This window comes from Nyctereutes procyonoides, unplaced genomic scaffold (assembly GCF_905146905.1).
Source record: "Nyctereutes procyonoides isolate TBG_1078 unplaced genomic scaffold, NYPRO_anot_genome, whole genome shotgun sequence".
NCBI lineage: Eukaryota > Metazoa > Chordata > Mammalia > Carnivora > Canidae > Nyctereutes > Nyctereutes procyonoides.
Genome location: NW_026575125.1, coordinates 48,170,287 through 48,182,144, shown reverse-complemented (window position 1 = coordinate 48,182,144; position 11,858 = coordinate 48,170,287). Strand labels below are relative to the sequence as shown.

Below are 11,858 nucleotides of genomic sequence, written 5' to 3'. Positions count from 1 at the left end.
TGTGAGGGACACCCGGGTGGCTCAGTGGTTGAGTGCCTTCAGCTCAGGGCATGATCCTGGAGTCCCAGGATGAGTCCCACATTAGGCTCCCCATGGGGAGCCTGCTTTTCCCTCTGCCCATGTCTTTGCCTAGCTCTCCTTCTCTCATGAATAAATCAAATCCAAAAAAAAAAAAGTGATGGTGAGACACAAGACCAGTTTTGCTCCTCAGGAGGGATCTGGCTACATCAAGAGTTACTTTGTTACATTATCACAACTGGGTGGAAGAGGAAGGCATGCTGTAACCTTGTGGTTGGAGGCCAGGGATGCTGTGTATCTCCACTTGTGGGGGACAGCCACCCACAAGTTATCTGGACCAAGAATATGAAGGTTGACAAGCCCTGCTATAGGAGGGAAAGAGGCTTTTTAGCAGACTTGCCTTATAGGGAAAAAGGAAGAGAGCTGGCCCCTTGCAGCAAGGACAACTCTTAAGATTGGTGGGCAGGGAACTTGGGTGGCTCAATGGCCTAAGCTTGATTAGGCTCAGGTCATCATCTCAAGGTCCTAAGATCAAGCCCTGGGAGTCCCAGAGTGGGCCCTGTGCTGGACAGGGTGTCTAAGAATTCTCTCCCTGCCCCTCCTCCGCCTCTAAAATAAACCTTAGGAAAAAAGATTGGTGGGCAAGGGGCACCTGGGTGACTTGCTCAGGTCATGATCTCAGGGTCATGACATCAAGCCCCACATCTGGCTCCATGATTAGTGGGGAGTCTGCTGAAGATTCTCTCCCGCTGCTTCACCTCGCTCTAAAAAACAGATGAACCAGGGGAAGGAGGGCATTGAATTTTTTTTTCCAAGTGAAGAGTCAACAGTACAGAGGAGTTATGGCCAACAATCTGGGCTCTCCCCCCTCCTGGGTTAGTTGCTGCTCCTTCTTAAGTCTGGTGTGTTCTCCCTCCCACTGCCCAAGCCCAGCCTAAAACAAAAAGAAAACAACAACAAAAAAAACCAAACCACTCACAGGAAGCCCTCCATCACAGAATGCCCAGGCCTGCTGGAGGATTCAATCTACTTTTCATGTTAGAAATAAAACAGTAGGCAACTGTAAAAGAAAACAAAACCCCAACCCAGACCACAACAAACACCATGAGACATTTAGCGTGCTGTAGAATCTTTAATTAAGTATAAAGACTTCCAATCATGTCACCCAGGGACCATTTTACCCACTGCTCTGTTTGGCTGCCAGTCTCTTGTCTCTTTCCTCAGCAATGGTGAGGCGGATACCCTTTCCACGGGGAAGAGAAATCCATGGTTTGTTGCCCTGGAGGGGAGAACAAGGAGTGTCAAGACCCACCACACACTAACTCCCATTAGCAGCTTGGCACGTGCTCTATTTGTCCTCTCATTTAAAGAAACAGAGGCCTGAGAACATTAACCACAGCCAGGGAGTCCTAAGACCTTTAGATGCTGGCTTATGAGAAATATCCACTGTCTGGGCTGCTGGGGCCACCCTATTAAACTTGCTGCCCATACACGTAGATGTGAACTATTTTAATGTCCTTCGTAGTTAATGACTTACAATCACTAAGTAGTGTCCGAGGCTGACCACTAGTCTCCCCAACCCCCAGGCACTAATTGGAAGAACCACAGTGTAAGGCATTTTCACTTCATTACTGGTACTTTCATCAACTAAGGTGATCAGATCCCCCTTGGATTCTGTGATACTGCAAAAGCACAGGCTTGCCCCAGCCCTGCTCTGTGTGAGCCCTATCCCAGAAGAGGATTTACAGTATGAGCAGTAAAGCCAGCCAGGAGCCAGGTGCTGCACTCCCAGCAGTACCTACATTTACAGGTTTCCCTGGGCTAGAGAAGGGAAACCCGGACTTACTTTGCCAATAACAAAAATGTTGGAGAGTCGGGTGGCAAAGCTGTTGCCATTGGCATCTTTCACGTGAACTACATCAAAAGAACCAGGGTGTCTCTCTCGGTTGGTGATCACACCAATTCTTCCCAAGTTGGCACCTCCAGTCACCATACACAGATTACCTAGAGAGAAGCAGCAATCTGCTCAGGGCAAGGCACCATGCCAATCTATAACCTGATGTGATGAATGACCAGAGATAGGCCTAAAACAAAGTTTTCTCATTTGAATTTACTTCTATAGATATCTGTTAGCCAAGCAAGCACTCAGGGCCCTCTTAGGATTTGCCCTGCATCTCCCCCTCCCCCCTAAAAATCTAAGCTCCATCAAACACACCTCTCCAGGTCACCATGTTTTGCCTAGGTTGTTCAGTTCCAAGGCTCAATTCTCTGCTGCAGTTGCTCACAGAAGTTGAGAATGGTGCCCAAGTGACTAAGAGCTGTAACACAATTAGGGTGGCTTGCTTTTTGGGCACCTTCCTGCCTAGCCCTCAAGCATTTACACAGGGAAGTTTTGAGACCTCTAGAGGAGATCTGAGGTGTCTTATAATAGGCTCATCTCAGCCACTCAGAATATTCTGAGCATTTGGGCTTCTGGAAGTGAACATACCATATACCTGGGTATTGGAGCAGAAGAGACGTTGCGCATTTGTTTCTGCCCTCCATCCAACAGAAATCTGTTCAACCCCTCACATCTCATCAAAGCCACTCCTTCCCCCATTCAGAACACATCCCTAACTCTAACCCCTACTACCACTACAAAGCCATGCTAATGACACACAATAAGGTTTAACACACCCCCCCATTTCTTAAAACTTCACAAGTTGCCCCCTTCCTGATCTTTTACCACATCAAAAGACCTCTAGCTTTGGTTGCTAATTAGGTCACATCAGAATCACTGAAGAGAGCTCAAAACAAAACCAAACCCTGTAGCCAGGCCCCATACAAGTCCTAAAGCTTGATTAAATTCTCATTTAATTTAATTGGAGAGAAGCAAAGAATAGTTCTTATACCTGGGCTTTCATGAAAATGCCCAGGTTGCACTGAGGTTTGCTTACCAGTATCAAACTTGATGAAATCCGTAATCTTTCCAGTCTCCAAATCAATCTGAATGGTGTCATTCACCTTGATGAGGGGATCAGGATAGCGGATGGTGCGAGCATCATGAGTCACCAGGTGAGGGATTCCTTTTGTTCCCACAAAGATCTTTCTCACTTTGCACAACTTATACTGGAAACGTAAGTTAGCCTCATTTAATTCAGCTCACATGCACCACATGCTCCAGAAATGTATGAAACAGTAGTTTCAAAACTGCAAGTCACTGGGTTAGAGATTCAATTAGCAGCTAAAGGCAACAGCCACACAGGAAATGCTCGTTTCCCAAATTACTGAATGGACTTGACTTCACACCCTCAATAAATTTCTCTTATGCTGTCCCTCTCTTAAGGTATTCTTCCTGTTACAGGTTTTCTTTGTATGTCCAAGTCCAAGGCATCCAAGGTCCCACAACAGGGAGACTCCTTCAGCGAGTGAGCTGATCACCCTTCTTTCCCGAGGCTGTGTCAGCCTCCCAGGTCCCCTGAATTCTTCCAACTTCTCTGCCTGCCATCAGTCCCCTAACAAGTGCTATTTGGTGGCTCCTTCTATCACACAGTTGAATTTTGCCTCACAAACTGCAATTGTATTACCAGTTCCCCTAATCAACAAACATTTCAACCTTGGACTTTTACTCCCTGACCACCTACCTCTCCAAATAAATCAAATCACTTTGATGCCATTGGACATGTCCTCCAGCCTGCTGATAATAAGGCAGCTAAGGCAATTAGGAGCCGAATCATGCGATTGAATTAACCCTCATTTATAGCCAATAACTGAAGGGGTCTTAAACTTTTGTGTAAAACCACAACAAACTGGATTAAATGTCTGCAATCTTTTTTTTTGAACTATCTTAAATGCCCCAAGGGGGATCAGTCTCCTCCATTGACACCTTTCCTCTCTCCAGAGTAAAGCTAGACCCACAAATGGAGACATGATAAAGGGCCAATCAGATTGGACTAGTATTGGTTTTCCAGGTCCCTTATACTTAAAAGGCACTTCAGGCACTAATAAATTTTCCATTACTTTCCTTGCTTCTAAAAGTCAACCTGGAAACCACTGTTAAACTGGAATTTATTTCTGCATCAAAACACAATGTTGAAGGTGTTAACTTCAATTGGGGGCCAATTATTAGATATCCAGGAACGGACAGTGATACAACGATTGGTAGGACTTTTTGAGGACATAAAATTGCATACACAAGAGAATCCCATCAAACTGTGAACTGGCTATTTTCAGGTATTAAGACTGTTAAGTCATTAAGATCTACCCATCTCACTGCAATGGACCACTCCATATACTCAATCCAGGCTGTCGCTTAGAACCAAGTGACTTTACTGAATGAAGGCCCAGCCTGTTTGCAACTCACCTTGGCCTCCTCAGGTGTAATCCGATGAACAGCAAAGCGACCCTTGGTGTCATAGATTAGACGGAAATTCTCCCCAGTCTTGTCAATGCTGATGACATCTGATAAACAGTAACTAGGGTTACTATAAAGCCACTACCCCCTGCTTTCCATTTTGATACCAACAAGAATTCCTAAGACTAATGATCACAGCCAGCTCATCTTTTAAGGTTTCAAAACCCCGTGTTTGATATGTAAAACTGAAAGTGAATTCGAATTTGGTTTTGAGAACCGCTTCCTGGTTATATACAGCCCTATACTTGGTCAGCAAAAAGCTGAAGTGGAAGGTCATGCCTTACTCCAGCAACTGATTAAAAGCCCACCGATATTCAATATGACCACCATTTTGGAGAGGAAGGGAAATCAATAAAAAGGAACCAGCACCATGGGCCCACCACTAACCACTTACCCATAAAACCAGCAGGGTAGGTGATATCAGTTCGGACCTTGCCATCAATCTTAATAAAACGCTGCATACAGATCTTCTTCACTTCATCCCCTGTTAGGGCATACTTAAGTCTGTTCCTTAGGAAAATGATGAGAGGAAGACATTCTCTCAGCTTATGGGGGCCAGTAGATGGGCGAGGGGCCTGTAAAATGATGGGGGAAAGAAAAAAGCTTTAACTACTGTTGGGATTCACGCAAACCTACTTCCTACAGCCTGAGACTCCTCAACTAGGCACCAGACTGTACATCAGCCCCAGAATTTGGGTAAACCAGAGGTGTTCAAAAATTGTTAAATTACTTCAGACCTTAAAGCTTTTTTTTTTTTCAGACCTTAAAGCTTTATTAGCATTTTTTCCCTTCAGAGGTCCAGAGCCATTAAGAACATTTCAGTTCGCAGTCCATCTTCTATGTGGTATGGGGAATAAATGAAGTAGAGCTATTAAGAGTGAGGTGGGGTGCAGCTAGACAGCACAAGGCCTTCAAAAGCAGAGTAAGACAAGACTTTTCCCATAGTCCTGTCCCCAAATAAGCTATGGATATAGTAATCAGGGATGCCTGGGTACATAAAAGACTATATAAAACAGGCCCCTGAAAGTGTCAAAGCAGATTTCTATCAAAATGGGAAAAGGAAAGTGTCTCTTATGACATTTAGAATTTATTAGATATGCTCACAATAGGATACTTACAAACACGCCGGTCAGTTTATCCAGCATCCAGTGCTTTGGAGCTGCTACACGCTTCAGATGCTTCTTGGGACCACGAGCCTGAAGGAGAGTTTCAGAGGTTTAGCTTTCATTGCTGCTAAAATGGTTACAGGTGGTTTCAAGAATAGTTTATGACTTCAACTTCTTGAAACAAGTGAGTCTGTTTCCTCTCCAGCAAAATGTGTACAATGTTAAAAGCGTGGGGTATACAGTTACCTAGCAAATACTACAGGCTCCATCGACTGTAACCTCTCTCCCCCTCACTGGACAGAGAACACTTATTACTCTATTTGAGGGCTCTTCGAAGTAGTTTCAAGCTACCCCTTAAAATGTGTCCGCTTCTCGACACGGTCTTTCCTAAGAAAGTATTTTGGCAAAATAGTCAGGGGCTGGACCTTGGGTCACGGAGCGAGGCAGCAACAGAAAAGGCCAAGAGCCCAATCCGTGCTCCTACTGGTTACTCAATCACATAGGAAAGTTGCGCCGAGATCGACCTGCTTTCCTCAGAACCACGTGCCTGCCAATGGCTACTCCCTTGTACTCTAGGGGGCAAAAGCCGAGCCGCTTTCACTTTAAGAAAAGGAAGCACTTTAACACTACGTACACATGCTTACCAGCCACACTACGTCAAGTCAGGCCGTACCAAAAAAAAAAAAAAAAAAAAAAAGCAACTAAGAGTTCTTGGTCCAACGTAAGCGGTGCCCACTCGCCCCGGGCCCATCACCTGCCCATCCCGCCTACCCGCGCGGCTCAAGCCGGTGAAAACTGTCCCTCCTAGGGTCATAGGATGCGTGGTCGGGAGTGGCCGGGCCAGACACCGAGGCCTTCCCGCCAGCAGCTCCGATTTCCCCTTGCTCCGGGGCCGGTACTCGCCCTCGCTCTCCTGGGCCAACCCGCAGGCTGCAGTCCCTTTGCCTCCACCCGGCCACCCTCTGCATGAACCCCGGAGCCCTGGGAATCCCCAGCCCTGGAAGGATGGAAGCTGATGGACCCCGAGAGCTCCCGAAGAAACCTCCTTACCATGGCTGCGATAGGCACGAAAAGAGGACTGCCTCTTTCCGGTACACGAGAAAAGAGGGTCAGAGGCTGCGCGCGCTGGAGCCTTCAACGCTCCGCCCAGTTCCGCCCTTGCGCTGCACACCAGGATTTTATCTTGCCACCTACTGGTGGGAGGTCATAGGGCCGAGGCTTGGGCAATTTTCTCACTCTTTTCTTCCAGCCCCCGCCCCCCCCCAGCAACATTTGTTGCGCGCCTCCGGTGCGCGCCCGATTTCAGCGTTAGCTGCTGGAATATGGTCCCTGCCGTGAAGGACAGGGCAAAGTGAGGCTACCTAAAGTTCCACATACACACAATTGTAGAATCAGTATAATATATATTAAAAGATATTTAATATTCTTTTTTTTAAGATTTATTTATTCATGAGGGACACACACACACACACACAGAGAGAGAGAGAGAGAGAGAGAGAGAGAGAGAGAGAGAGAGAGACAGGCAGAGGGAGAAGCAGGCTCCATGCAGGGAGCCCGATGTGGGACTGTGCCACCGAGGCTGCCCAATATTAAATCTTTTTAAAAATATTTATTTATTTGATGGAGAGGACACGCGCGCGCGCACAAGCAGGGGAGCAGAAGCCAAGAAGAAGCAGGCTCCCCACTGAGCAGTAGGGCTCCATCCCAAGACCCAGGGATCAGGACCCTAGCCTAAGGCAGACACGCAACCTACCCGCCAATGAGGCACCCCTATTAATACTTAAACATACTTTTTCCCTTTTTCCGAGTTCCCTTGAGCCAGCCAGCCTGCCCACACTATAAATCGGAAAGAACCAACATTTTAAAAAAGATATTTACTTATTTATTTGGCAGATTGTTGAGAGAGAGAGAGCAAGGGGAGGAGCAGAGGAAGAGGGAGAGGGAGAGAGAAAATCCCAAGCCCACTCTGTGCTGAGCATGGAGCCCAATGAGTGTCTCCATCCCAGGACCCTGAGATCAAAACCTGAGCAGAAATCAAGAGTTAGGGCAGCCCGGGTAGCTCAGCGGTTTAGTGCCACCTTCAGCCCAGGGCCAGATCCTGGAGACCCAGGATCGAGTCCCATGCCAGGCTCCCTGCATGGAACCTGCTTGTGTCTCTGCCTGTGTCTCTCATGAATAAATAAATAAAATCTTAAAAAAAAAGAAATCAAGAGTCAGGGAAGCCGGGTGGCTCAGCGGTTGAGCGTTTGTCTGCCTTCAGTTCAGGGCATGATCCTGGTACACCAGGATGGAATCCCACATCGGGTTCCCTGCATGGAGCCTGCTTCTCCCTCTGCCTCTGTCTCTGTCTCTCTGTCTCTCTCTCTCATGAATAAATAAATAAAATCTTAAAAAAAAATCAAGAGTCAGAGGCTCAACCGCTGAGCCATCCAGGTACCCCAGGAAGAACAAACATTTTTATTCTCTCTTGCTTCTCACAGATGGCTGAGGGGGTGCAGTGTAGGGGGCAGGAGGGTAGGATCTTTGCTTGAACCTTGGCACCCTGCCCCTAACTTCCTGTACCACACTTTTGCCACACATCATAAAGTCTCAGGGAAGAGAGGAGACATTAGAGACTATCTGGTTATCTCACTAAACCTTAGATCTAATCACACTACTTTCCTACTTTGAAACTGCCCTTGGTGCTCCCGCCTGGTCTGTCAGATCTCTGCACCTGTCACCTGCTGCCTACTGCGCCTGGACACTCATTGCTCCCTTCCCCCATCCTAAAACTCAAAGATTAAACCACTCCAAACTATTTACTGCTCTCAGAAAGCTACCTCTTTTCAAGCCTCCTGCCTGTGGGCCTGATGATTCCTCAGTTTGGAACTGCCACAGATATGCCACTCCACTTCTTGGGCATCTAATCCCACTCCTCAGCCTTGGAGATACAGAACAGCTCAAGTCCTGGCTCTGTAAGCCTGCAGCCCCCTCAAGCAGGATCAATCCCACATTCTTCTGCCCCAAAGCCTTTTGTTCAGACTACATGACAGAATTTAACATTTTGGGTTGTAATGAGTAGTGTCCTTGTCTGTCCTCTGTTAGACTCTGAGCATCTCCATAATCTCCATAACAGAGACTGTCCTAATTCATCTGGGCAGGCCCTTTGCCACCTAACAGAGAACTTTTGCCCTGTGTCCGGCACTCAGCAAGTACCTGTTGAATAAATAAATTGAATCAACATCCCACTTATTCTACCTAAGTCTTGCTACACTGTCCCCGAGAGTGTCCAGCCTGTGCCTGAACTCCTCCCACCATGGGGTCAAGCTCATTATTCACAAGGTCCCATTTTATTTTATTTTTTTTAATTTTATTTATTTATTCATAGAGATGCAGAGAGAGAGAGAGGCAGAGACACAGGCAGAGGGAGAAGCAGGCTCCATGCAGAGAGCCTGATGTGGGACTCGATCCCGGGACTCCAGTATCATGCCCTGGGCTGCAGGCGGCGCTAAACCGCTGCGCCACCGGGGCTGCCCTCACAAGGTCCCATTTTATATATGACTCCTCTCTGAGACTCGACTTCTGAGACTTGACCCCTCAGCAGTCTGCAGAGGTACAATAGAGAAAAAAATTGTGGCTCTTCTCTTTTTTTAAAAGATTTTATTTATTTATGATAGACATAGACATAGAGAGAGAGGCAGAGACACAGGCAGAGGGAGAGGCAGGCTCCATGCAGGGAGCCCGACGTGGGACTCGATTGCGGGACTCCAGGATCGCGGGACTCCAGGATCGCGGGACTCCAGGATCCCGCCCTGGGCCAAAGGCAGGCGCTAAACCGCTGAGCCACCCCGGGATCCCCAATTGTGGCTCTTCTAAACCACACACTGTTCACTAGGAGTGTTCACTAGATTCCTCTTTGTATAAAACTAGACCCATAGTAAAGCATGCTATAAATGATTATTGGAAGGAAGGGGCAATTGATTGGAGGTGGGGATTAGAAAGAGTGAAGGTGATGAGGCAAAGAATGGACAGTGGTTTCTGAGGTTTTCGGTCTGAGATCATTGGGGAGATAGTGGTATAGCTAACAGAAATGATGGGAGTTGATTTGGGAGTGAGGAATAACCATGGGACTTCCAGCCAGAGAGGGCAGGAGAAATGGGGTAAGTAAATTAGGTAAGAGCTGCAGATCTTACCTAAGCAGGATCACATGGCCAGTTAGGGGTGGGGGCCAGACTGGCGGGTTGGGAGCCAGTCTCTGACCTCCCAGGTTCATGGTTTGTACTAAGGCTTGTCAAAGGACTTGAGGGGAATCAAAGTACCTTTCTCGGTATATATATATTTTTCCCTCTGTCAATTTGTATTTATGCACAAAGACATTCTAACAACAATGAGGGGAATTTGCAAAGAGCTTAAGAAAATCACAAACAGTACCTCCCCCAACACCCTAGACACATCATCTGTATTCATTTGTTCCTTTTCCTGTTCTCATTCCGATCGGTTTGTGTGTATGCATACTTTTACATAATTTAAGTCCTAGCATACAGACCATTTTGTATTCTGCTTTTACTATATAATAAACACTTTCCGACTTGCTACATAATCTTCATAATTAGTATTTTAACGGCTGCATCATATTCCATTAAATGGATGTCCCATAGTTAATAAAAGTTTTCTGTTGTTGAACATTGTTTCTGCACTTTTTCTTCATTATGAATGCTGCTATAGTGAACCATTTCCTTCTTAGCTTTTTGCTTCTGTCGAATGAGTTCTTTAGACTAAATCCACTTCTTCACCCAACATTTATTGAGCACCTACTCTGTGTCAACCTCAGTGTTACCAACCAGGGATGCAGAAATGATTAAGATCTAGTTCTGGCTCTCAATGGGAGAGGCAAGTGAGGAGGAGAGGATGGAAAATCAGGAGAAGCTCACCAGAGAAAAGATGGTGGTGAGGTAGTCTGGAACACAGAGTGCTGCTGAATCTTAAGAATCTTGGACTTCAGCCTGTAGGTATACAATGAGGCAGGGGGCATTGAAAGGTTTGAAGGATGACACAGAATCAGCTTTGTATTTTATAAGGATAACTCCGACTGCTCCCTGTAGAATGGCTTGAAAGAGGGGCACCTGGGTGGCTCAGTCAGTTAAGCGTCTGCCTTGGGCTCAGGTCATGATTCCGGGGTCCTGGGATCCAGCCCCACATCAGGCTCCCTGTTCAGGATGGAGTCTGCTTCTCCCTCTCCCTCTGCTGCTCCCCGTGTTTGTTCTCTCTCACTCTCTTTCTCAAATAAATAAATAAAATTTTTTTTTAAGAATAGCTTGAAGCAAGTGTCAGTGGCTTGGAGGGGATGGGTTAGGGCTATTTCAACTATATGAGCAAGAAACAGCAGGTGAGACCCACATCTGTGACTGCAGGGAGGAGGAAGAGGCAGATTCAAAAGACATTGCAAATGGAGTATTGGAAGGATCTGATGCAAAAGATGAATGTGCAGGAGTGAGGGACAAAGAGGATGACTTAGGATGACTCCCAGGTGGGGATCCCTGGGTGGCTCAGTGGTTTAGCGCCTGCCTCCAGCCCAGGGCTTGATCCTGGAGTCCCGGAATATTGAGTCCCACATCAGGCTCCCTGCATGGAGCCTGCCTGTGTCTCTGCCTCTCTCTCTCTGTCTCTCATGAATAAATAGATAAAAATCTTTTAAAAAAAGGATGACTCCCAGGTTTCTGGTTTGGTGACTTGGTGGTGCATTCACTAGGAAAAAGAAAGAGGTATTCTTGGTGTGAGTGAGATGCACAGCCGGGGAGGAGGACATCAGATTGGAGATGGCTTATAGATACAGGTCTGAGCTCAGGTGTGTGGTCTGGACTAAGGACTTACATTTGGGAGAATTGGTGGGTCTGTGCTTAGTCCATGAGAGTGGTTGGCAATAACTGTCAGAAAAGGAGCGTTACATTAAGAGTCTGAACACTTTGCAGTAGTGAACACTTTGCAGTAGTGTACGTGTATTACCAAAAACTTTTCTCAGAAGAGCCTTGCAATTATGCTATACTCATGCTAGCCTGGTAATTAATAATTTTTCATTTTTACTTATGCAATTGTTTTAATTTGCACTTTTTTTTAACTTATGATAGTCAGAGAGAGAGAGAGAGAGAGAGAGAGAGAGAGAGAGACAGGCGGAGGGAGAAGCAGGCTCCATGCACCGGGAGCCATATGTGGGATTCGATCCCGGGTGTCCAGGATCACGTCCTGGGCCAAAGGCAGGCGCCAAACCACTGCGCCACCCAGGGATCCCTTAATTTGCACTTAAAAAATCACTTGTGAGGGGATCCCTGGGTGGCTCAGCGGTTTAGCGCCTGCCTTTGGCCCAG

General features: G+C 46.7%; 1 protein-coding gene across 1 annotated transcript; it reads right to left on the bottom strand.

Annotated features, from left to right (window-relative positions):
- Positions 1 to 1,136: 1,136 nt before the first annotated feature.
- On the bottom strand, positions 1,137 to 6,586 carry RPS4X (ribosomal protein S4 X-linked). The gene is made up of 7 exons (XM_055339013.1): positions 6,568 to 6,586; positions 5,530 to 5,607; positions 4,806 to 4,986; positions 4,361 to 4,458; positions 2,955 to 3,144; positions 1,865 to 2,022; positions 1,137 to 1,297 (listed from the first exon to the last, which is right to left on the bottom strand). Exons 1-7 carry the CDS (start codon positions 6,568 to 6,570, stop codon positions 1,196 to 1,198), a joined length of 810 nt encoding a protein of 269 aa, XP_055194988.1. The 5' UTR covers positions 6,571 to 6,586; the 3' UTR covers positions 1,137 to 1,195.
- Positions 6,587 to 11,858: the final 5,272 nt, after the last annotated feature.